The sequence below is a fragment of the Pygocentrus nattereri genome, chromosome 3, assembly GCF_015220715.1.
Source record: "Pygocentrus nattereri isolate fPygNat1 chromosome 3, fPygNat1.pri, whole genome shotgun sequence".
Taxonomy (NCBI): domain Eukaryota; kingdom Metazoa; phylum Chordata; class Actinopteri; order Characiformes; family Serrasalmidae; genus Pygocentrus; species Pygocentrus nattereri.
In genome coordinates this window covers 12,653,514-12,679,126 of record NC_051213.1, presented here as the reverse complement: position 1 = coordinate 12,679,126, position 25,613 = coordinate 12,653,514, and the positions used below count along the sequence as shown (strand labels likewise).

Genomic DNA, 25,613 nt, shown 5'->3' with positions numbered 1-25,613 from the left:
GCGGTGCAGTTCAGCTGATCAGTTGCATGACACAAGAGCAGGGTCTCATGGGCTGTTGCATCAATCAAGTAGAGAAATTCATCGCTAATGACCGAACGAGTGAAATATTCACTCAACTCCAGCACAGCCTGATGTGAATAATGAGCCAGCTGTGTAACATGTAACAGACCACAGGCTTCTCTATATACATATCATACAGTTCTATTATATATAGGGGTCAATGACAAATAAGGTTTTCATATATATATATAGGGCAAACACATACACACACGCTTAACCTTCTGGGTCATTGGGGGAGCTGGAGCCTATCCCCTCAGTCTTTGGCTGAAAGGCAAGACGAAGACACCCTGAACTGGTCGCCAGTCCATATATCTGCTAATATATTCAGATTATTATCTATGTGCAATTTATATCTCAAATACAGTTAGTGTTATCAAACCTAATGGTTTGATTGCATAATGTGACCTATCTGGTTAAGCCATCTGACTTTTTAAGGCTAATTTAAAATTAAAACAGAAATCTACTTAGACACTCAAAGAAACCTTTTGTGCTTCATCCATTTTACTTACATTTCTTTCAAATAAATAAACATTGTGTATTTATTATAACATTTTCGTGGTTTTCCTGAGGTTATCCCAATGGTATGTAAACTGAATCATGGTAAACTGAATCTTTGTAAACCATTTAACCATGATTTAAAAATGACATTTTTCCAAAATCTATGAAAGGATTACTGACCTTGGCAGTTCACCATGAAGGTCACTTTGGGTCTTTCTTTCTGACACAATACCTGGCCCCTCTTTTGTAAAAGCATGTCAAAATAAAAGTCATTTGTGGCTTGCACTTGTGCTGCCTGACTTTGTAGTTTACCCACTATTCTATTAATATCTATTGCTTTATCAATACAGGTGCTTGTGCTGAATAAATAAAATTGTAGTTTTATCAATGGTGACCTTTATAACAGTTCTGAAACCTGTGGAATACAAACATATGACAGTATCCCAGCACACAAATGCAGTGGCCCTTACCAGTCGTACTGGCTACGTCCCTGTCTGCAGGGTTTGGGATGGACGTGGCCTTAGGGCTTGTAATCTGATGTGTAGGTGTGGACTCTCCATCACCATTGATGATCGGGACAGAGCTGCCTTCGCTGTTGCCAGAGGAGGTGGATGGTGCCTCACTTTCCACTCCATTTGTGCCATTCACCGAGCTGCATAACGCACAAAACACAAAAGCACAGGCATTTACACAGTGCTGTGTAAGTACAAATGGCCTGACCTTTGCTAAAGCACAGTTCTCTTCCTATCCCATATCTTGACAAAAAGGTCAAGAGCTTACAGTGTTAAACCGTAAAGCAAACACTAAATGTACAAATGGCCAGTTGCAGGTCATCAACATCTAACAGAATTTATCTTTCACTCTCAGTTTTGAATGAAGCTGTGGTTACTTGTACATTCATGGCCTATACAAAAGTAGACTTAGAAATCTATCAACCTACACCTATTATTTCCCACATCAAATGTCTGAAAAACATACAACCAGTCTAAAGATTGCCATTCACCAAGTGATTCACTATATGGATATGGCTCACATCAGTTAAAAACCAGGTTGCTTAAGTTGGTTTGCTTTCTTGTTTAGACAAAAGACTAGCCCACACATTTGAAGCTAGACTTGGCAGACAGATCAACGTAGTCTGTTCTGAGAATGCAGCCATGCACACTGCAGCCACATGGCACAGAGGCAGGTGGCCTTTGGCCTGCTCAAAGTGCTTGAGAAAGAGGAAGTGGTGGCATGCATTTTGGCTTTGCAAGTGGGAGAAGAGAGGGCACTCATGACGCATTTTCCAGCCTGACATTGAGTCTATTGTTATTCACAACACAGAAGCAGGAGGGCAGGCCTGTAGATGAATCGGCACAGAACGCAGGGGACTCTTGGTGTCTCTTCAAAACAGCACTTCTTCAAAGCTGCTAGCAGTTTCGTACCAGGGACATGCATGCCAGGCTAAAACCATTTAAAGAGAGTTTGAAGTTCAAAGAACTGAAAATTGTTGGACATAAGCATCACCTTTGAAAATGTACCTTTTCTCTCTAGTTTGTTCATTCCATAAACATGCAAAATGTTGAGTGGCATTAGTCGAATGACATGTTTTGGTGAAATTCAGTAAAAATGAGTTGAACCTAACAGATCATGAAAAATAAACCTAAAAATGTCATAACTTAAAAATAACTCAAATTCAGTAACTCAACAATATTGTGCATTAAAATGTGCGGAAGTAGAGAATGTGTTATTAAATGTGAGAATTTGTAGAGAATGTGTTTTTTTTAATTAGAAATTAGAACATCACATGTACAGTCGTGGCCAAAAGTTTTGAGAATGGCACAAGTTTTGTTTTTCACAAAGTTTGCTGCCTCAGATTTTTTTTAGAACCTTCTGTCAGATGTTTATATGGTATAATTAAGTACAATTATAAGCATCCATATGCATGTTAACTTTTTATTGACAAATTCATCCAGTTTAAGCAAAGACTTAATACTTGGTGTTGAATTTCTTCTGTAAGACTTCCGCAATTTGCCTCAGCATGCTGGATATCAGCTTTTGGGCAAAATCTTGAATGATGGCAACCCATTCTTGCCTAATCAGTGCTTGGAGTTGATCACAGTTTCTGGGTATTTGTTTGTCCACCCTCTTTTTGAGGACTGGCCACACGTTCTCAATGTGACTGAGATCTGGGGAGTTTCCTGGCCATGGACCCAAATTTTCAGTGTTTTGTTCACCAAGCCACTTGGTTATCACTTTTGTGATATGGTGCTCCATCATGCTGGAAAAAGCATTGTTCATCTCCAAATTGCTCCTGAATCGTTGGGAGAAGTTGCTCTTGGAGGATGTTTTGATACCATTCCTTAATCAGCTACAAGATGGGGTCACCACCATTACAGAGCTTGCTCAGGAATGGCAGAGGGCAGGTGTGAGTGCATCTGAACGCACAGTGAGACGAAGGCTTTTGGAGGATGACCTGGTGACAAGAAGGGCAGCAAAGAAGCCACTTCTCTCCAAGAAAAACATCAAGGACAGACTTAAAGAAGAAGAAGGGTCAACACTGTAAATATTAAGTCTTAAACTGGATGTTTTTGTCAATAAAAAGTATGTATGGAATGCTTATGACTGTACTTCATCATACCATATAAACATCTGACAAAAGGTTCTAAAAACACTGAGGCACCAAACTTTGTGAAAATCAAAATTTGTGCCATTCTCAAAACTAGCAGTTCTAACTGACTAGCAGTTAGGTGTTACAGGTCAAACCTCAGGTCGTCATGGTGGGGCTCAGAGCAGAGATGTTTCAGCAGCAGGATGCACTGGTCTGACACTTTGACAAGTAACGACAATTCATGTAACAGCAATTTTTGACCGTCACAATTGCAGTGTTTCCTCTGACGCCTCAAGCACAGCATGAAACCGTTTCCCACATAAAAACACTTCAGACTCAGCAAGGACTGCAAGAACAGTTAAATCTAAACAATGCCACTACGATGGCCTTTGAGGGAGTTCTCAGAACTATGGTGGTGGCAATGACAGCTGGCATTCGCTGGTTTGCAGGCAATTGTCTGCCTGAAGAGGAAATAAATGCATCACTTCAAGACAATAACAGAGGGCAAAGAGGAGCTCTGCTGCTGCCAAAGCTAAAAAAAAAAAATAAAAATCACTAGGGAAAAAGTTGCACTGCTGCATTCTCAGTCTCAAGGATGAGGACAAATTTAGTCACACCACACTGATGTAATGCAGTACACTGCATTTTGGTTTCTCACATGGCCAGTCATCCTATGGAAACCACACAAAGTAAAGTGTATGTGTTTTTGTACCATTTTTAGGATGTACTTTCACTGAGCACTGAATAGTAGTGTATGATGGCTCTAAAAGAATGGAGTTGTCTCACCTGCTCTGGGCCCTTGTGGTGCTTTCCTCCCCATTCTCATGAATTGCATCTCCATTCTGCTGTACTTCTATTAGAAGATAAAGACAAAGAGCAGTTTAACCCAAGGGCATGCTGCACTCTTGCAAAACTGAGATGAAAGAAAAAAGTGAGTGACAGAGTGAGGAAAATGAAAGAGCTGAGTGCGAGAGAGAGCGAGAGAATTTGCTGACATACTGACAAATACTCACTGGTTGTAGTGGTGCCATTGCCATTATGCAGAGGCTCCTGGTCAACAGTGAGGCCATCCAAGAAGACTGTGAGCTCCCCAGAGGCCACCACTCCGTTCTTATTCTCCAGAGTCAGCTTCAGCACCTCCTTCACATTCTCAACTGCATGCACACACCAATATTCAGAGTGCAATCACATTACTGCCAGATTTTCTATGATAGCAGAAGGTGCATGTGGAAATGAGGGTAACACTTCTACTGAGTGGTGCAGAGCTTCCCAAAAAGTTCAGTTAAACATGATGTTTGCCCTACCATCTTCACCTGAATAAGATTGTTTTAACAAACCCAAATCTAGTCAGAAACTAATTAAATTCACAACATGGTAAATGGTCAGTGGGGTCACTATGTAAGACTAATACAATACTACTGTTACAATGTGTCAGCAAATAATCAGCTCTATTATAACGTACTATAAAATAATCCTACTAATTTGTGGAGGGGATGGTAGCTGCATCTGATCCATCAGTTTAAGCATTTCTGATACATGTCAAAGTCTTAACTGAATCTCAAAAAGTCTGAACTGTGGGGCATTCATTTGTTTATGTTGGTATCATACGTTTCCTATCGTGCTGCTCCAGGGCTTGTTGCAGGTCCAGAGTGGCTTTCCCCAGCAGTGCATCTGCCTTTAGAGTGTGATGACTCCATACGTTAAACTCCAACTGTGTGTGTGGTGTTACATTCCTGCAGTAAAACACACACACACACACACACACACACACACACACACACACACACACACACACACACACACACACACACACACACACACACACACACACACACACACACACACACACACACACACGTAAGTGCAAGGAAGAGGCACCATAAGAATGCAGGAGACACAAGCACCAACAGCTATCAGCAGGAGCATCTTGAATGAAATGCAGAAACACTGTTTGCTAGCTGCCTTAGGCAGAGAAAGTGTGAGATGTGGAATGAAGATTAGGTCATTGTGATCAGAGTTGGCATGCTGTGTGTTGAGATTTTTGTAACATAAGTGGATAGGTGGATAGCTTTTACTGAATCAGGAAGTTAGTATTTAGAGGTGTAATGACTTGCAAATTTATATACTATATAGGGGATACAAGACAAGGAAAAAGAATGACAAATTCTGGCATTTCTTTCACATTTCTTTCACAAAAAAACAAAAACAAAAAAAAAACAACAAAAAGAACACAGTATATACAGTATTGTGAGGTGTGTACATGTTACACCAAGACATGAGCTGATGGATGTTAATATCATCACAACAGGCCTCAAGCTGGGAGATTTTAAACATCAGAAAACACACCATCCACGGCTTTAAGATGCACTAAAGCCCATGTGTCAAACACAAGGCCCAAATCAGGCCCATAGCACAACCCTATATGGCCAGCAAAATGATTGTAATCTTCTATTAATATTAGCTCATTTCACCATGAGCTGCACTACAATCCCCAGCATGCAATGCAACATAATGTGCACTCTGACCTCCTTCTCCCAACAACAGTCTATGGGCCAGTGGTTAGACAAAAAGATGTGTCTAGTTTAGGCAAACAGGCAGTTTTAAAACACCTTACTTCTGGTGCCTTTTAAAGAGGTTTAACTGTTATCAGTAGCTACTTATTGTTTTATACAAAGCAATTAGTTTTCATTGAAAATTATTTTTGAATAGTTTAAGTATTCAGTGCCTATTTTGCTGTTGCAGTTTGGGCATGTTTTGAGTAAACAATGGCCAGTTCAGGTCACGGCAAAATATTAAGCAAAAACAAAAAAACAACCAGCCCACACATTTGATGGGATTTTTTTTAAATATGGCCCTTTTTGACAACCCAACCTTAATATGTTGTCTGGTTTCAAAACATCTATCAGCATGAAACAGCACTTTTTTGGCTTACCATGGCCATGCTTGTTAAACGAAGCTGTGCTGTGGAACTTGAATGGAACATCTTCCCTTGAACCTAGCTGGATTTACTGCAGCACAGGATGTGAAATGCTGAATATAAATCACTGTATTCACAGTTTTTGACAGAATTCATTAAACTGCAGGACTACTGGTTCCTTCTTGCCCATTCAAACTTGGATGTCAGAAAAAATAAATAAATTGCAGCAAATCCTGAATTGTGAGAATTTCCTGAAGTATTGTGATATATTTTTGCCTTACATCCTTTGCCGTATCTTTTATGATTCTAAATAGAAAAGAAGAGCCTGTTCATTTTTTCTGGTTTAAGCAGGCTTTTCTGTGGCATTAACAAATTACCTGATGCACAGAAATGGGTTACTGGAGATTTCTATAAAGAAGCTCCTCAGTTAGAACTGGGAGCTGCCTCTCAGTTAAAATGTGTGGCTCTTTTCTCCTCTGTGCATTGATAACGTGCTCAGATGGTAGGCTGATGATGCATATGGACCACCATGGGAAAGGGATTTATTTATTTTTTTGGCAATCTCTGTCCTGCCGCCATGCCTACCACAATACTATCAATAGGCAATTGCTAGGATTGTGATTGTGTGCAATATATATATCATCCAATCTCACAATTTTACTTACACCCCAATAATGTTAAGATGCATATCAGACTATGATCCAGACTGTGACTACTACATGAGAATCACATAGTAACATTTCAGCAACCCTTCTCAAATGATACCAAAGTGGTCTCCCTGATCAATATGTTCACTGGAGACTGGTCACAGACAATGAGTCTAATCAAATTTCACTCTCCTGTCTCTGGAGTTTTCCTTTGCAGTGTCAAGGCTGAGCCTCTCCAGTGACACAGAGGTGAGACACAGAGGAGGATGGGTGTAGGGAAGCACCGACCCAACATTTTCTGTCCTAAAATCGATTCTGTTACCTGAACTCAGGGTACTGGCCGACTTAAGAGTACTGATCTGCGACCAGTGCTCTGTTAGGGCACTGGAGTTTAGTTGTAGCAAAGTACACAAACATAAATGTACAGGGGAGACTAATGCAGTATAATGGCTTTGCTCATATCATGCAAATGTTTAACTATATTGCTTGTTTTATTACAACCATAAGTAAGAAACCGTATCAAATCTGCCCCAGTATATAAGATAGGTCAATCACTAGATGCCTTTTAATAGCTTCTCTTTTAAAGCATTCAATTTTCTGCCAACAGTGCAGAACCATTAATTCACCAATACACAGCATATTAACCACCATGTCTGACCAAACACCTCTAAATCTGTCAGAAGGACAAACTCTCTCTCTTTCTTCCTCTCTCTGGCTGTCTCCCTCCCTCCCAGCTCTTTGCAGATGAGCATGGCAGTTAGTATTCAGCACACAAGAGCTTTGGCAAAACAGCAGCGCTTTCTCCTATCCCCTCCATCATCGTCCTCTCATTCTCCTCCATTAGCTCAATCAGCAGCTACAAAAAGAGCCTGGAGTTACAGCTCCCATCAGCAGCTCGGAGCACTGTCTGACTGCCTGCAGAACCAAGCTGTCCCCAAACACAGCAGCAGATGAGCAGAGAGCAGCCAGAGGCAAAGCCACATAGATGGATCTGTAGATTTGTTACTTCAGTCTGAGCACTGGGCAGGTATTGTGACAAGTCATGGGCAGCACACCAAATCTATTGAAATAGCCCATACTTCACACCCTTAAGGAAATATAAAAAAATAAAGGCATCACTGCAGAAGGGGGGGGGGGGGGGGGGGGGGGGGGGGGAAGATAATCGACTTTGCATTAAAGCACAAAATATCTTAATTAGACTTTTAGGCTTATGCATAAATGCATTCTGTTTAAACAGGAAAATGTCTACATTTTCAGGCACTGCAGTACCCTGATGAATATGGAACACTATAAGCTGTGGTATTCACAATGCAAGAGAAAAATCTAACAAAAACAAATAAATTGTTTTATCTCGTCTTCAGTTTATATCTAACCAATGGTGAAACATTTATCTACACCTGTAGATGTAATCATGCCGTCCATGGGCTACGTGGGCCAATTCAACTAAGCTAATGTTAATGAAGATGGAAAACCGAAATCAGAAATCAAGATATGTCTGTTTTCTAATTGCATTCTGATAGCCTGAATTGAAAATACATCAAATCAAACTGTGGGGTACTTCGAAGTCTATGACAATCTGATGTTAATGACGTTACTGATGCATTGAGAGCCCCACGCCAAACTGCAGCAGTGACTAATGCTGCAGTTTTCTCTCACACCAGACACACACAGGGACTCCCTCAGACTAAGGCTTCTGTCAAAAGGCAGCTTAAAAACACCACAAGGATCTACGCCAAAAACGAGATTAGAATACAATACCGATGACTTGCAAAATATCTCCACGCCAATCCCCCTCCCTGCCTGAGCAGCACAGCCTCGCTGTGCCAGCAGCCTTTTGCAGCCCTGCTGGATTTCCTTCATAGTGGGTGGAAGTGTTTGCACAGAGAATTCTGCCCTGTACATTTCTGAGAAATGCAGCTGAGAAATAACAGTCCACCCATCCTACACAATTCATTCTGACAACATCTGACCATCGCTGGTAGACTGGCTTTAACCAGTGAAATGAGAGCCGTCTTTATTATGGACCGTAAAGTAAATCTATTCAATCAAGTGCCTTCCACAACTTTCAGTTCTCCTTAAAATTTGTGCTTTCCTATTGCTGACTTTGCCTGTAGCATTGAAAGTGTCCAAACAGGTGTGATTTCACATCATGTTTGAAGCTTAGTAACTGCCTTCTCTAACTGCAGTGCTTTTATATATCACATTCATGCATCATTCCTAGTTCATGCATTTCAGTGCTTCACCTGCTTGACTTCAAGTACAGGCATAAGAATACTACACGTCAACAGCTCTTAAGGCTCTGACTTGGAATGCCAAAGTTTTCCTTTGTGATTAATACAATCTTTCAGACTTCTCTAGGAATATGAACGCACATCCTACTCAGGTGAGGTTTGCCTGTGGGACACTTTCCCTCTTCAGATTTCACATTAACATCACAAGGTCCTCTTAGAAAAACAATTACTAAGAAAATCATTGCCAAGTCATGCTGAAGTACAGCAACGCATGTCTCACACAACTTTTCAAAATAAATTTGCAGGTGTGTGTGTGTGTGTGTGCTTAAGATGTTCTGATTCAAACAAAAGTAAAAGCAAAACAATTCTAATACAAAAAACAACCTGAGAAGAACTTTCACCCAATACATCATTGATAAATCTGGAGCTGGAGGCTCTCCAAACAAAGTTCTATAGATCTACTGCAACTGACCTTAAAAGAAAGCTCTAGCATATCTAATTCCCTGTATTTAGAAAAAGGACAGAAAACCTGTTTACTCACAGTTCAGCTTGTCTTACCATGTTTCTCTTACTGTATGACAGAGGCTTCCTTTATTGTTCATGATCCCCCCCCCACTTACACCCCAATAAGTGTGTAATTCATATTCTTATTGATGTGTACATTGTGACAAAATAAAAATCCCCAAATTTTTGGCCTTGTTAAATCATGTTTTTTACATAACAAAATAAATGCAACAGCAGCACTGAGAAACTGATAAATGGAGAAGAGCAGTTTATACAGCAAAGATAAAGACTTTTAGTGATAGGCTTAAGGGGTTAACTAAATACAGTGAAAAGCTGATTTTTTTTTTTTTTAAGTAAATCACACTTATGCTACAGTTGCAGCAGTGCGGAGTATTCTTTTAATACTTTAAGCTTCAAATTTTTGTGCTTCAAGTTAAACTCAACTACATGTTGGACATTTTGTTAGGACATTATTGACAGCAATGTCAATAATGTCAGATAAAACCTAAATCAAGGTTCTGCTGGAACTGGATTTGGAATGGGATGCTTGAGGAGAATGTTTCTTACAAAGTGAGGTGCTCCTCCCACTTGGGACTGGAGGAGCTATGGGACTTGGCTGTCTTCTTGCTCTCTCCCTCTGCTGTCACCTCCACATAAATGGCCGTCCCAAACCAGTTCTTCTTCCTCTTGAGTTTGGCACATGAAACTGAAGCGAAATATACCACACTTAACCCAAGTAAACTTGCTGGCAGGCTACACAGGTTATTTATTTACCCCCACAACACTCTCCATGGCATTCTGACATGTCTGGCTTAGACCCCCCCCCGCCGTCCTTTTTAGGCAGAACTTTACTTCTGTTTGTTTCATAATACTCCGTCCTTACCAATGGCATGTAGCTGTGACGTCCTTCCGTGGTTATTGCTACACTCTGCTCTGGATGAGGCCGTGGCCATGTCATATACAGAGGTGGAAGCTGAAAAAGGAGAGACATTTTTAGAGATGCATCATTGCAAAAGGAATCAGAGGAAATGGCCACATTTAAAGAGACTTTGCCATTTCACTTATAAGACTTTGAGGAGCCGCAGTATCAAAGAGTGGCTGAGACAGGGGGAGAGGGTCAGAAAGAGAGCGAGAAAAATACATACTTGTGTAGTTCACACTTAAAAGATGGTTAAAAGGTTCTTCAGTAAAGGCAATTGTTTGATGCAGAACCATGGAGGTCTATGTAGAACAATTTGCATGCCCAAAGGGTTCTTTGTATGAAATGATAGTGAACTGGTCCTTCAGATTGATGGAGAATAGCAAAGCTTTTAAAATGGTTCTATAGAGCACCACAAAGAGTTCCGGTATTGCTACAATGTAAAGTTTATAACAATAGCAGAACCCTATATATATATATATATATATATATATATATATATATATATATATATATATATATATATATATATATATATATATATATATATATATATATATATATGAATAAAACAATATCAGGCCCTATAAAATATAGGCCAAAACCTATATTTTGTTGGGCTACATAACAAATATTTAATTGTGTCATAATTGGAGTCACCAATTCTTCTGTGTTGAATCTAAATCACAATGTACTACCATGTAATTGTAATTCTAGCATTCTATCCATACAGTGTAGCCCTATTTACAACCACCTTTACCATAAATATAAAATGTTTAAGAACACACCCAAAGTAGGTCTTTTGTTAGAAATAGTAATGCAAATGGAGTCATTCATTCGTCAGTTACAGACTGGGGGGAAAACATCACAAAGGAAACTGTACCTGAGCACCTAGCAAGACAGCAGATGTACAAGTATTTTTTTATAACACAGTCAGACTGAGAATTCTCTCCGTTTACTCACAATAGGTGTGTGCAAAGCCCTCCAGATCCTCAGCCGACACCGTGGCCCATGGTTACCACTAGAGCAGAGAAAACAGGAAGCGGTTAGCAATGATAGCAATAAAAGATTGACGGCTGCAGGGATGAACCACAGCACATGAGTGTAGCACATAGAAACACTGAAACTTGCAGAGCTACACAGCTTCATTAGCACATTTGGTCTGATTAGGGCTGTGTGCATGGAGGGAGAAGAGCCTGGAGGCTGACACAGAGATAGGGGCCCAAATTTGAGCAGGCTTTAAGCAGCTTAAGAAGAACCCAATTAGGCCAGAGTGAGCTCCACACTGATAGCAGGGCAGATGGAGAAAGAGGGCTCAGAGAATGAGCCGTGTCAGCAGCAACACAGTCACAGTGCAGCAAGACACACACTTAATACTAGTAGGACACCATACAGAACCTAAAGAAATGCAACACAAGTATCTGAAAAACGAGTAAAATTTGTCCTTTATAATTTACCCTTGAAACCAATCTGCCCTCAGCATGTTTTTCTGCCTCTAGCCTCCTCACATAGGAGGTTCCTGCAGCACGCCTCCCACTTTTAACAGATTTTACAATACATTTCTGCCATATTAGTTTGTCTCCTCACTGTTCTTCATCCGACTTTCATTACCAGAAATTTAAAACAGTTATAATCTGGCACGCTGGAGTCATCAACTCATGCTGTTAACAGAATGTAGCACTGATGTCCATGGCTTCCATGAGAAAATAAATGAGAGGTCAATAAAACAGCAAATCAATTTAGGAAAGAACAGTTCAGGGCACCCAAAAAGAATATCAGATTCGTTTGGCCAAAACATATCTTTATAAATAAATTAGCTAAAATTGAATTTTAACTGAATTTTAGACAGCTGACTGCTTTTTATTTAAGTTTATATCATTTTTATTCATCAATAATGAATTGAGGTTTTATTCAGCACTTTGGGTGATAAGCTGGTCTGGGTCAGGTTCAGACTCAAAACATTACATTTACATTTACAGCATTTAGCGACTTACATGATGAGTGAGCGCAGGTCGAGCTGGGATAACATTTATTTGTCGGGTCAGACTTGAACTACGATAGGAAGTTATCAGGCTGTGTTCAGGTTCAGACCAAAATTTAAGGCCTGAATAAAACTATAGCATGCATAAGAAAACAGTTCAGTTTTCCTATAATTTAGTTCTAAACAATACAAGGATCCAGCCTGAGGCAACACAGATTTAGCCTTCACTAAAGATCAAATGACTCAGCAAAGAAAATAGACAAATTAGTGGAACTGTCATGGTGTGTGAACAAGCCCAGATGTTTTTGTTTGATGTTTTAAAAAAAACACAATATTTCCATGGATTTTACATCATGATCTATGCATGTGATTACTTAAAACTATAGACAACATATCAGTATTGTGCCATTAAGAAAAAAAAATGCTGAATCAGTTATTAGATTCAGACAATCTTCTAAACTGACCCACTATAATAGTTTTCAAAGAAAAAAAAAAAAAAAAAGATAATTGACCATCTCTACTTAAAACAGGAACATTATTTATCACCACCAAATAAGTTGCCCAACCTGACCATTTATTTTCGAAGTCATCCAAGTTTACTATCAGTTAACACTCAATCAGACCCTTTAGTGCATGTGACCAATCTCAGGCTTTAACACAGTCCTGTTTTCCAGTACTGTTTAAACTTGGACCTTGAACATAGTTTACCACATTTTCACAACAAAAGACCTGGAAAAATTAAAAGAACAAATAAATAAAATTGTTCCGCTACCTGTTTCTGCCAATGCACTTAACTAAAATACCTGCCCAGAAACTGCCCAGCTCCACTGTTCTTTGCGAGAAGACGAATAAATCACTCTATGGCTGTAAATCAACACAGGCCAGTGAACCAAGCTGTGTGCTTGCCTGAGGGAACATAAACTTACAAAGCAAAAGGTGAAAGGCCTCCTCCTACAATGAACACTCTCTGTACATTAAGGCCAGCTACTGAGAGAGGGCGATTGGTGATTTACAGTCTGAGGCCCAGATAAGACTACTTAACAGAGCATATCCAAGTCACAACTTCGATAATGCTCTCACACCTCGACACCTTACTCAAAATCTTAAAAGTCCTGAAAAAAAAAATCCTAGAAATCCTGAAAAATTAAACAAATTTACTGCAGTCTGTCCTGTACAATATCCAAGACAAAAACTGGTAGAAGATTTCCAATGCGCTCCATTTACACCAGCGCCGTAGAGGTGTTATGCTGTTTGACAACACAACAAAGGAAAAATCAAAGAAAAATGACCTCAATTGGGAATACCTATTCTGGAATGTCTTACCTACTGAGATCATATCAAAAATAGTGGCTCACACCATCAACAGTTATAGTCCAAATCTCTACTTTTAAATGAGATTAAAGTTGAGCTCAAGCAGGTATAATCAACATAATGAATACTTCAGTTACTCATATGTACAACACTCATATCACCAAGGCAGCATTAGAAATCAGAAAATTAGCAAATTTGTGGTCTGCAATGTACCACTTTTGGAAAATAAATATCTGCAATGCTAGTGTTTTGACCTTGTGTTGTTTATAATTAATAAAATAAAACAAATAAATAAGCAGAAAACTGCTGAATCTAGTCACATGGTATGCGAATGTGTGCCTACGGCGTTGCGGCATGTGTATGTGTAGTACACATTGGCTGCATTAAGAATGTATTAATATATTCATATTTTTAATATGCATATATTACTATCAGCCTGATACCCTATATCAGGAGATATTAAACTCCTCTGAGTACTGACAAGGCAATAAAACTAGATCAGGACATTCCTACTTGATGGCTCAATGGCTGTTGATTCAATGGTTCCACATGGAAAAATAGGTCATCATCCAGTCAGGAATCTCAAAAGACCTGAGATAAAAATAAAATAAACCCAATCTGATATTCTTGCCCAAAGTCCTAGACTACAAATACAGGACAACTGGTTCAGACAACATCAATTTAAACAAATTCTGGCTGACAAGAAGTATATGATCTGTCTTTATCGATTTCCGTACGATTTTGCAAAATTGCCTGGAACCTGGCATTCCAGGCGAAAAAGCTGTGTGTGCCTTAGACAAAAGGTAATTATTTATATATATATATAAAAATTATATATATATAAATTATATATATATATATATATATATATATATATATATATATATATATATATATATATATATATATATATATATATATATATATATATATATATCAGTTCATTAGGGCTCAATGAGTACCTGAAGCAGGAAGAAGCCATAGAGACCCAACCCTTTTACTTAGTAAGTCTACAGTCCACAAGCACAATCTGTATACTTGACACCAGTCAAGAGTTTGTTGACGAAACCATTTGAGCCAAACCACATGGCCTCTACACCTTACGCAGTGAGAGGGGAAAGAGGGGAGAGGCTATACAGACTGTGCTAAGCCTTACCATGTTTTCAGTAGGACCTGACTGATGTTGATTTGATACTAATAAATTAACAGGACAGTACTATGAATATTATGACTAATTCATAATACACTGGGCCTTACAATAACTGAATTGCTACTATGCTCTGTTTGTGGAATTAATACCAGAAATATCATTAATAATAAGGTACAATTCATGATACCAGTAGAATATAGAATTACTTAATTAGTTAGCTATTGCCATTTTATTATATACAGAAGAAGTAATTTACAGGCTGTAAATGCACAGTTTATTAAATCTATAGCAAAAACTGCCAAAAGCCAAAACTGCCCATTTATTTTCTCTGATTTAATTACTCCTTTGTGTGGTGTTGCTACATAACCTGTCATACTGAAATGTGTTACTGGAGAAACAGGGCTGCAGAAAAGGTGCAGCCTCTCAGTCAGAATTCACAACTCTTTTTTTCCCTTTTCCAGAACACAAGCTCAAACGATGTAGTGGTGCAGGAAAGTAGCACCTTTTTTTGTTGCAAAAAAACAGCTCTTCCTTGTCAATTTAACTGGAATGTTTGGAGCTTTAAAATGTATGACAACCTGAAAAGTTGAATATCGGATTGGTCTTACTTGATTAAAGAAGATCCACCAAAACTAAGACCAGCAAAACTAAGATTGCTACTACCAAACCAGTGTTAGTCTATACTAGAAGAAACCCGACAAAAATTACATAAATATATCAATAATTACTTTTTTTTTTACCTAGAAAATTATTTTTAGATAGCCTACTGGATGCCCTGCAGTGACTGAAAAACTATGGTAGCAAAACACACCTATAACCTAGAATATTATTAATCCATTAATGTGTGCAGCAAATATATCTCATAGAATGTAGGCCTAAGAGTTTGATTGCTATGAGTCTGGATATGCTACAGCTTAAAAAGCATGTACTAGCATGTCATATTCCCAAACTCCAAGGTGTGCTGACTGTACATACGATAAAGACATGAACGATTAGAGAATGTAGATACTTTGATGATGCTTGATTCATTTCCACACATTTAGAAATAAATTAATTCTCCATTTTTTTCCATTTCATTTTTTTTCCTTGTTGATGAAAGGTTTTTGTAACAAAGAGCCATCATGTTGACATCAGTTAAGCTGTCCAGCAGGGACCAGCAGAGAGACAGAGAAATATAGATAGAATGACACAGCATTCTTAAGTAAAATCAGAAACAGCTGTAATTAATAACTACATTAATAATTCTTCCGTTTCACAGAATTATTTTGGAAAGAAGCGTCAAAAATAAAGTTCAGTCAACCACTTGTGACTGAGCATTAGAGGTAATAAATACATTCACAAGCACAAACCCGCCCTTCTAAAGCAAATCCCAAGCCACTGATGCTGCTGCTCTGCCTGCACTACTGACCTCTGTGTGTCTAGCCAAATTCATCTGGCGGATACCTTACCTTTTCACTTCCCAGAGGACCACTGGACTTACAGATGAAACACAGAGTAATCAACAACCAAATATATCATTGGCATTAGGTGAAACAACAAGGGGATTTCGCTGAAAAGTTTAAAATGCTCTAAATTGGAGCTGCTCAAACGTGCACCCTCAGCACAGCAAATTTCATTTATGCCACTGTAGATAAAATGAGTTCTGCTAACACAGCAGTGTCCAACCCTGTACCCCCACCCCAACCCCCAGACACACACATACCTCCCCACCAAGTCCTAGAGCACACCAATCAGTTCATGTCTGCCACAGCCATCACTGAAAACTGAGAAGCCTGGGTAGAGGCCCTGCCCCTGAGAAAGCAGGGCACTCGCCACAGCAGGGAGCCAGCGAGAAAAACAACAGCAACACACACACTGGGTCAGAAAAGGTGGCTGCAAGAGCGGCTTTCGTTGTTTTCCTCAAGCCTGGAGTGAGACATGCCAAAATACGGTCATATTTATATATATTTCACCGTGGCTAACAGAAGTTACTATGGTTCATGCACCATTTTCTATGGGAAGGACACTTTGTCAAAAATGTAATTATCACAAACCTTCAAAGCATTTTCATAACACATAACTTTAATGGCAATATTTTGTTTTTCTGGACATTGGATCATTTGGATCGGGGAAAAAACATAGTGCCTCATGAAAAAAATATTTAAAGATTATGAGTACAATGATTTTAATTTCAAGTTTCATTAACTGCATTGCACTAACTCCAATTACACAGAACTTACTACATCTTTATAATGAAAAATGCAGTTGGTCAGAGCTCTTCAAGCAATATCATCATCTACAATATGCTTAAAAACATTGTCACAACAACAAAACATCTTGTCCAAACCGATGCAAAACATTGCTTTGCACTGTGCAATTTCCTTAGCAGTGCAATTAAGGCGCAGTTGTTGTCGATTTGTTTCACTTAAGTGATTCCACTTAACTTCATTTTAAAATCTCAGCAACTTATATACTTTCCACAAACTTCCAATTTATGAAATAACAATAAGTTAACGAACAAAAAGAATGTAAAAATGTGATGAAGTAATGTAAGCATGATTCTTTTATTAGGGTAGTTTAGAAAGAAATGCATTGCGGAGTTAATCTAATTGGGTCTGATTCATTTCAAGGTGCCGTGTATGCATTTGTCTCTGCATCTGAAGCAGCTGCCAGCAATTCTCTCATGCACACAATGCAGAGTTCTTCTGCAGCCCTTGCCAGGACTAGTCAATCTCCCTCATTAACACAGCTTCCAATACACGTGGTTTATATGCTTTAACTAAGAAACATATGCATCGAATCCACATTCTGGCACTGATTATAGCTTTGCCTGTTCAACTCCCAAAGAGCTTGATAATAAGCTGATTTCCATAATGTGTGCTGGAGGTGAAGAACCTAATCTGTGTAGCATTTTGAACCTTTATCCAGAGATTTGCACAACACTACGTCTACACTAATGTGTTAAAGCCAGGAGCCATGAGTCAGAATCACAGGAACGCAAACCATGGCAGAAAAGTGAACTGAAAACAGCCTGAATAGGTCATCCAAAAAAAAACAAAAAAAAAACCCTGCGTCAGCTAGTCAGTACAGAACAGTTCGTACAGAAGCTCATCATATCTATAGGTTTTTGAATGCAACAAAGGAGGATGCTAACTGCCTCATCCAATTATTTTATTATCTCGGCAGATCTGACCTGACTTCCTTAATATTGAACATTGGCATATATTTATTTGAATTCTGACATATACTTCACACAATTGTGATACTTTTTTAATCCTACAAACGGGGAAATTCCACCTCCGCATTTAACCCATCCGTGAAGTGAAACACCACATACATTAGTGAAAACACACACACTAGGGGGCAGTGAGCACACTTGCCCAGAGTGGTGGGCAGCCCTGGGAGCAATTAGGGGTGAGGTGTCTTGCTCAAGAACACCTCAGTCATGTGCTGTCGGCACTGGGGACTGAACCAGTTCCTTAACCTCCAGGCCATGACTGCCCCCAAGTAAAATGCAAGTATTTTAAAAAATTTACATTTTTCTTACACTGAATTCCTTCCACTGAGGTTCACTAAGATTTGTGTGGTTTTATGTACGAAACAGTCATAATTTATATTTGTGACTCTTTTCATTTATTTTCTCTGTATCCCTTTCATTAAAGCCGGCTGTTTTTGTCACTGCGCCTTTAAGAGGTATGTATGTAAACTTCCCCAGGTCCAATTGGCTGAACTGTATGTGCCCAATTAAAAAATAATAATAAATAATAATAATAATAAATAAATAAAAAAGCAGCCCTAACTGAAACACTGCTTAGCTGCAGTGTGAATGGGCGGAGCTACACTGCTGCGGGCTCAATATGTGAATATACGCAAATGTGCTGGTTTTTGTGACATCACAAAAACAATGAACTGACAGACTGTTTTGCAGCTTAATTTCCACAGGTGGCTCATATGAACTGGAAAATGAACAGTTCGTTTTGAACTTTGTTTAAATAATTATTTAGTTGTATTTAAAAACCAGGTTGTAAGTACTGTTTCCATTAGGAAATTAGGTTAGCAAAACAATTAGCCTCAGAAATAGGTTTTGTTTTGACATCTTTTTAATGGTCATTAATTATGTGTTTAATGTTGACCATTATGATGCAGAACAGATTTCATTTTTTTCACCGACTCCATTAAACTTACTTTGAAACGTTAAAATAAAATCTCTTTATGTGCAGAGAACACACTCTACAATGATACTTATAGGAAAAAAATATTTTTCAGTGTTGAGAGCATGCTAACAATTCAAGAAGCAGCCAATTTCTTTTTTTTCTCTTTTTTTTTTGTTTGTGAATGTCATGCTTCCATACTCCATCCTCAAAATCTTTAAGATCAGGACATCCCTGGCCATGTGCCTACTGTTCTCATCCTGGATGGGGAGAAGGGCCAAGTCCAGAGTGGCCAATTCCAGAAGGACCACAGCACTGCAGTTAGCACACCAGATTGAATCCATCAGATAATTATCAACCCTGCAAGTAGCTCAATCACATAATTACAGCAGGGAATATACTAAACACTGTTCCACCCCTCCAATGACCTGGCCTCTATTTCTGCAGTGAATAAGTATCTTACACCCAATTTCAAATATATGTCATTGTTTTCTTTCTTTCTTTACTGCCATCACACTCTGTCTTGCAATGAACAGCAACCCCTATGCATGGTTAACACCCCACCAACACATTCACAATCACAACACAATAGCTCCACAGAACATTATAGCAGAAGCGCTCGTGAAACTGCAGACTGTACAGATGAGAAGAGAAAAAAAAAATAAATTACCACAGGACAACAAAGTATGAGACGGTCATTATTTTAGTAGCTGAGTGATCTACTGAATATTATAACGATTGAGTAACCAGATTTTTTATATAAAAGGCCGAACAATATAAATTTATTTAACTCAACAATGATTAACTATGCAAAACCTTGCAGTTCCATAACATCTTATTGATGTAGACGTAGAGAGCCTAAAATATAAAACCACATAATGACCAACCAAGTAAGACTGTCATACTGAATTCATGACAAGTGTAGATTAACACACCACTGAGTGTTTGTAAATACTAAAGTTGTTTTCACTTCCAAGTAAGAAAAATTAAAGCTGATATTTGAGCAGGCATAGTAATGTGTGGAAAGATGCCACCAATTAGAGTGGATTTTTATATATATATATATATATATATATATATATATATATATATATATATATATATATATATATATATATATATGTGTTTATATATATATATATATATATATATATATATATATATATATATATATATATATATATATATATATATATATATATATATATATATACACATATATATTTTAGATTGTCCCATCCAGTTTGATTAACCTGCACCCTTACAATGATAATGTGCACATTTTGATCACTACTGGTCTTCAAAGGGTACACCATGCACACTTTTGTGAGGACACAGTAAGTGGACATTGTACAGGTTATCCTTTGAATGAGATATGGGCAAAATAATCAGTTAATGAGAACAATAGCTTTCAAGTAGATAACACTCTACTTATTTTGACAACCACAGAAACAGCCTGTACACTGCATGTTATCAGACAACATAGTTGCCCTATGTATGGCCAATGCACAAACCTTATTACTTAGCACAACATAATTTTTGCTCTTGAGAAAACTTAATAAACCCACATATGTTTTCTCAGACAGAACTAGATGAACTTACCACTCATTTGGCATTCATCATGAGAGCGTCCATCCTGTGCCATGTGGTTAGGCATTACTTGCTGGCAACACAGCCAAGCCTGAACCAGCAAACACGCATGTCGCTCTCAGTGAACAAGTGTGGGGCAATGTCAAAGTCCAGTGAAACAGAAGCACATTTGAGGAAAAGTACAGTGCTGCAATATGCACAGTCATTGTGTTCCTGTTGCAGCCACACAAATGTTTGACTCATGGTTTGAGCAACAAATAGGCTACTGACCACTATGACAACAAAAGACAGAAAAATGGGAAATGGCATGAAGCATAAACATTGCCTAATTACATGCTGAGTCTACAACCCCCATTAGGAGAACATGTTTGTACAAAGACAGAATCTTTTCTTCCCCTACTTGTATGGGGTGTTTCCAGTCAATCGTGGCAGTTAGCCTATTTATGTGCACTGTGTAAAGTACTGGTTTATAATTCACATAAAAACATGTAATTACACAAAACTGGACTTAAAAAAAAAAATTTCATAAAAAGCTCTGTAAGAGGCATAAGGGAAAGAACCTTCTACAGTACAGACACCTTAATCTTTTCTGTGCATATCATGTTCAACACTGTACAACTACATTTGTTATAAAAACAAGATTCGCAAGTGGTACAGACGACTGAGGTTTGGTTCTATTTTTAGGAGACAGAGTCTGAATCCTAACTATGTTGATCGTTTAAGACAACAAAACTTGTGCGGCAACATCAGGACTGTGTCAAACATTCAAATTAAAATAAAGTACCTTACTGATCTTTGAGAGTTTGTTGCCATTTTATAGTATTTTAAAGGGTGCATTTGCTCTGTTCCAACTGATTAAAATTGAGAATAATTACCTATTGTGGGGGTGGGGGCAAACTGATCTAACCCTTTAAAAAATCCAGTCTGAAATAGCATTCACTCACACTAGGTACTGTGATATTGAGGCTATAAGAGTGTTTGATGACAACAGATAACTAAACTTACATCCTCCAAAGACATATTCATCACCAAGTTTTAACTGAGGTCTTTGTTCAACGCACTCACAATCATTAGATTCAAAATTCGACAGTTGACGTTACAAAAAGCTCTTCTGCACAATGCATCCAACTTACATGGCCACAAAACTTCACTTAGTGAAAACTCTAGTGTACTGTCCATTACAAAAAATGACTTTTTTGCTATTTTTGAGTATCCCTATCTTGAGCTACTCTTCAAAACAACACCACAGAAGCATTAAAAATATATGCCTCATGAAACATTAAACAGCTCCATATCAGAATATAATGCATAACATAAAAAAGTAAAATTTTCTTTCCCTCAGACTGAGCGCTGAGACTACTGGACACTACAGACAGCTTCAACTGCTGCTGTCAAACAAATGTTGCTGTTGAAACAACATTACTGTTAGGAAATAGGATAAAAGTAGTCAATTCCAATTGTGATACTCAATTCAATTTCATCTGTATAGCACTTCTCACAATCAAGATCACAAAGCAGCCTTAGAGGCATTGTATCGGAACCAAGACTTAGCAATTGAGTGGTAAAAACAAACTGATTTGATTCCAAGACATAGAGAATATTAGTGTTGAGATGGAGATATTAGTGTAAGTGGACAGCTGCTGAAGAGTTGAGAAGAATAAAGGATATGAAGGTATTTCCGCTTTACAACAATATAAGAGACCTCAGAGACGCAGCTGGTGTGAACAGCCAGCCATCAGTGCTACTTTTCTTTACTTTGGCACCAGCCATGGATCCACACTGCAGGGTTACAGACACATATCTCCAGCATTCTCAACAGCTGTTCCTCTGAAAAAGGTAAACAGCGAGGACAGCGAAACCAGGAAGCAAAACAAACATTTTAGGAGATCCAGAGGCGCTTCTCAAGCGACAACCTCCTGTAGCTAATTCCCTCATAGCGTGGAGGCCAAAGCCCACAAGGGCCGTGGTCAATGGGAGATGACCAACAAGGCTACTGTGTCTGTCTCTGCTGCACAAAAGTCAAATCTGTGAGTAAGAGCTCGATGAGCAGCTGAAGAAAGCAAGTCCCCCAGCTAAAGCACAAACTCCACACAAAGTAGAGGCTTAATGCATGGCAAATGGCAGTGCTTGAATGTTGCTCTAAGCACACACACAGCAGGGGGCCTTCAGCCTGTGAAAAAGACAACTCACTGCCCCACACACACGCTCACTCTTGAAAAAGATGGTTCTTAGGGTTAGGGTTATAATAACAACAGTTCTATATAGAACTATGAACACTCAAAGAACTCTCTCAAACTGTACTTTGCATGGTGAAATTGTTCTTCTGATTGATGGAGAGCTGTACTTTTTTTACTATTATTATTGCTCTATATGGCACCAAAAAGCATCCTGTAATTGTCACCATGTTAAGCTTGTAAAAGCAGAACCGTTCTGGGGTATATTTAGAAACATTTTCATAAAGGTTCTGAAAAGAACCATAACACACTCTCCATCAATCTGAAGAACTATTTCATGCAAATTGTTCTATATAGAACCATCGTCTACTAAACCCTTGAAAAGCCGCTTTTAAGAGCGCAGTAACTGTATTTTGTTATAGTTACTGCTACTGTCTAGATGTTTGTCAGCTGCTTTGCTGCGATTTTTACGGGTCCTCTAATCTAAATGTTCGGTCTTTTTCGCACCAATCATCTTAAATTTGGTCTGTTTGCTCGATTACTGCGATTTAGCTAGCCATGTTATGTACAAGTCTGGCTGGTCACGTAGGTTAGCTTGTCTGTTAGCTAGCCAGTCCAAGCAAATGACCGCTTCACTAATATTAACGGGACTTACCTGTCTTGTAGTTATCGCTGCAGGCGTCGATAAAACGCAAGTTAACTGTGAATACGACTACTGGTTGCCAATGCCAGCAACACAGCTACTTTTGCGGTCTTAGATTAAATATGTTAACACAATTAACTTGCTCTGTTCTAGGCTGAACAATCAGCGGGCTAGCTCACGGTGCTGGCTCGGCTAACGCTTGTTTTGAACATTAATGGGCTGCGCTGTGACATGCTAACGCTGCTAACACTAACGTTAGGTTAACAACTTTGACGTTTTAAAAGTCAACGACATCTAAGCAACAGGCTAAGCGACGTTATTGTTGTCTACTTATCTGCATATCCAAACACATAGTTTCTGAGTTAGCCCGTTCGCTGTTTTTCACTTCTCATGAGCAACCAGCCAACTTAGTTGTTGGTAACTAGCTAGCTCTCTAGCTATGCTAAGAGAGCTAGGCTAACCCAATCTGGCCGGGTTAGATTAAGTTTCCTCTGTGACAGAGAGCAGCTGCTCTCAGATTAAAGCTCAAAACCATGCAACTATTTTAGCTAGATAGACGGTTGGTTGTGGGCACTGGTCACCTACATTGCCGTTTCAGCCACTACAAGTCACACGGGGATAATGAGGAGTTATAATTGCGCTCATTCAGCTTGACAATAACAGGCGCCTCAACGTTACATACAACTGCGAGTGACGTTATAGTGCTAACACAAGTTAAACACGGGACAGAGCCCCACATAACGGCAAAGGGCCTGCACTAACGTTAGTGACCGCCATTTTCACTCAAACACCAGCTACTGGGTCTGAAGTTGGCTTCCTATTCGAATTTTCCCATTCCACCTTAAATGGTGCAGCAGTTCTATCCTTGCGCCTCAGCGCAACGAATGGAACTGCTGCACCATTTAAGGTGGAACGGGGAAATTCGAACAACAAGCGAATAGGAAGCTGACTTCAGCTTCGTGCTTGAAGCTTTTGAACGCAGCTCACATCATCCAGGGATCTCCTAAGAATCACATTAACCTGCTGGATAACTCCGGGGCACAGCTACTGGGGGGGGCTGCACCAGTCATGCAGATACGTACAAAAGAGGTTTAAAGGAAATACGATGTCCAAATCAGAGCTCTGATTAACTCACCGAGTCCGTCGCCCACCCTCCCTCCTCTCAGCGGAGAGGTCACCGCAGTGTGTGTGCTGTCCTGCTGAGCCGACGGACCGACTGACTGCGTCTGTTCGCCGAGGCTAGACACACACAGAGTAGAGCTGCTACGGTTGGGCCATTTCTTCCTCTCAGCGCTCTCACTGATAGCCAGGTTCAGTTCACACACTGTAGCTGTTTTTTCACCCCTTTTTTTTGTTCACACACCGCAGAAAACCCGGACGCGTTTCGCCTCCGAGTGACGTCATTTAAAGAGCCAAGTAACTCCGATCAAAGTTAAAAAAAAAAAAGAAAAGAAAAGAAACTCTACATTCATTCACTTTTACGCTGAAGGTGCCATCTGACTTGTATGTCGTTTTAAACACACTGTGCTTTTTTATTTCTGTGAACGACTCAACAGGAGTCTGATTCTGCTGTTTTCCAAGTGCTGCTGGAAATCAGACCTGACCACTGTATGTCCCAAAGTAGACATAATCTGCTCATTGGTGAGTTCAGCTACTTTAAGCTGCGTCCATTTTGACACGAGTTATATCTCCTTAGAAAAGCATTGCCACTAAAATGGGACGCTCTGGAGCAGCCACACATATATATTATAATAATGATGACATTTTATTTGATAAGCAACTTTCTAGACACCCAAGGACACTGTACATTAAAGATAACAGAAATTACCTGTAAGACGATTCTTTGAACTTAGGGATCGAACAAGCACACAGCTCACAGGGGGGACTATTCCACAGCTTGGGGCCAGCAACGCTGGATGCCTTTTCACCAAAAGTACGCAGTTTAGAGGGAGGAACTTTGAGCAAATGTCAAAAAAAGAGTCAGAGGTACAAAGAGTGGGTGATGGAGAGTATGACGGAGGCAGACTATCAAGGTAGGAGGTAGCAAAGTCATACAAAGATTTAAAAATCAGCACAAGCAATTTGTATTGAACACAATAATGTACTGGGAGCCAATGAAGATGCTTTAAAGTTGGACTGGTGTGTTCCAAGGGTCTAGTGTAGGTTTAAACCCTAGATTTTGCACATACTGCAGGCTATTCAGAGCCCAAGCAGGGAGTTCATGTAGCACAGAACTGCAGAAATAAATTCTAGATGATGCAAAATCAT

General features: G+C 39.1%; 1 protein-coding gene across 4 annotated transcripts in view; it reads right to left on the bottom strand.

Annotated features, from left to right (window-relative positions):
* Positions 1-24,708, bottom strand: part of LOC108431353 (NEDD4-like E3 ubiquitin-protein ligase WWP1) — a 36,423-nt gene extending 11,715 nt beyond the window's left edge. The window contains exons 1-8 of one of the 4 annotated variants that reach the window (XM_017704438.2): positions 24,481-24,708; positions 11,330-11,387; positions 10,331-10,420; positions 10,015-10,153; positions 4,757-4,881; positions 4,162-4,302; positions 3,935-4,001; positions 1,029-1,210 (exon numbers count right to left, since the gene is read on the bottom strand). In XM_017704438.2, the coding sequence (XP_017559927.1) occupies positions 1,029-1,210; positions 3,935-4,001; positions 4,162-4,302; positions 4,757-4,881; positions 10,015-10,153; positions 10,331-10,400 (724 nt within the window). In that variant the 5' untranslated portion in view covers positions 10,401-10,420; positions 11,330-11,387; positions 24,481-24,708. Of the gene's footprint in view, positions 1-1,028; positions 1,211-3,934; positions 4,002-4,161; positions 4,303-4,756; positions 4,882-10,014; positions 10,154-10,330; positions 10,421-11,329; positions 11,388-20,540; positions 20,565-23,357; positions 23,637-23,930; positions 24,041-24,480 lie in introns of those variants that run through there. The other 3 variants (XM_017704453.2, XM_017704447.2, XM_037536790.1) reach the window with 3 other exon arrangements.
* Positions 24,709-25,613: the final 905 nt, after the last annotated feature.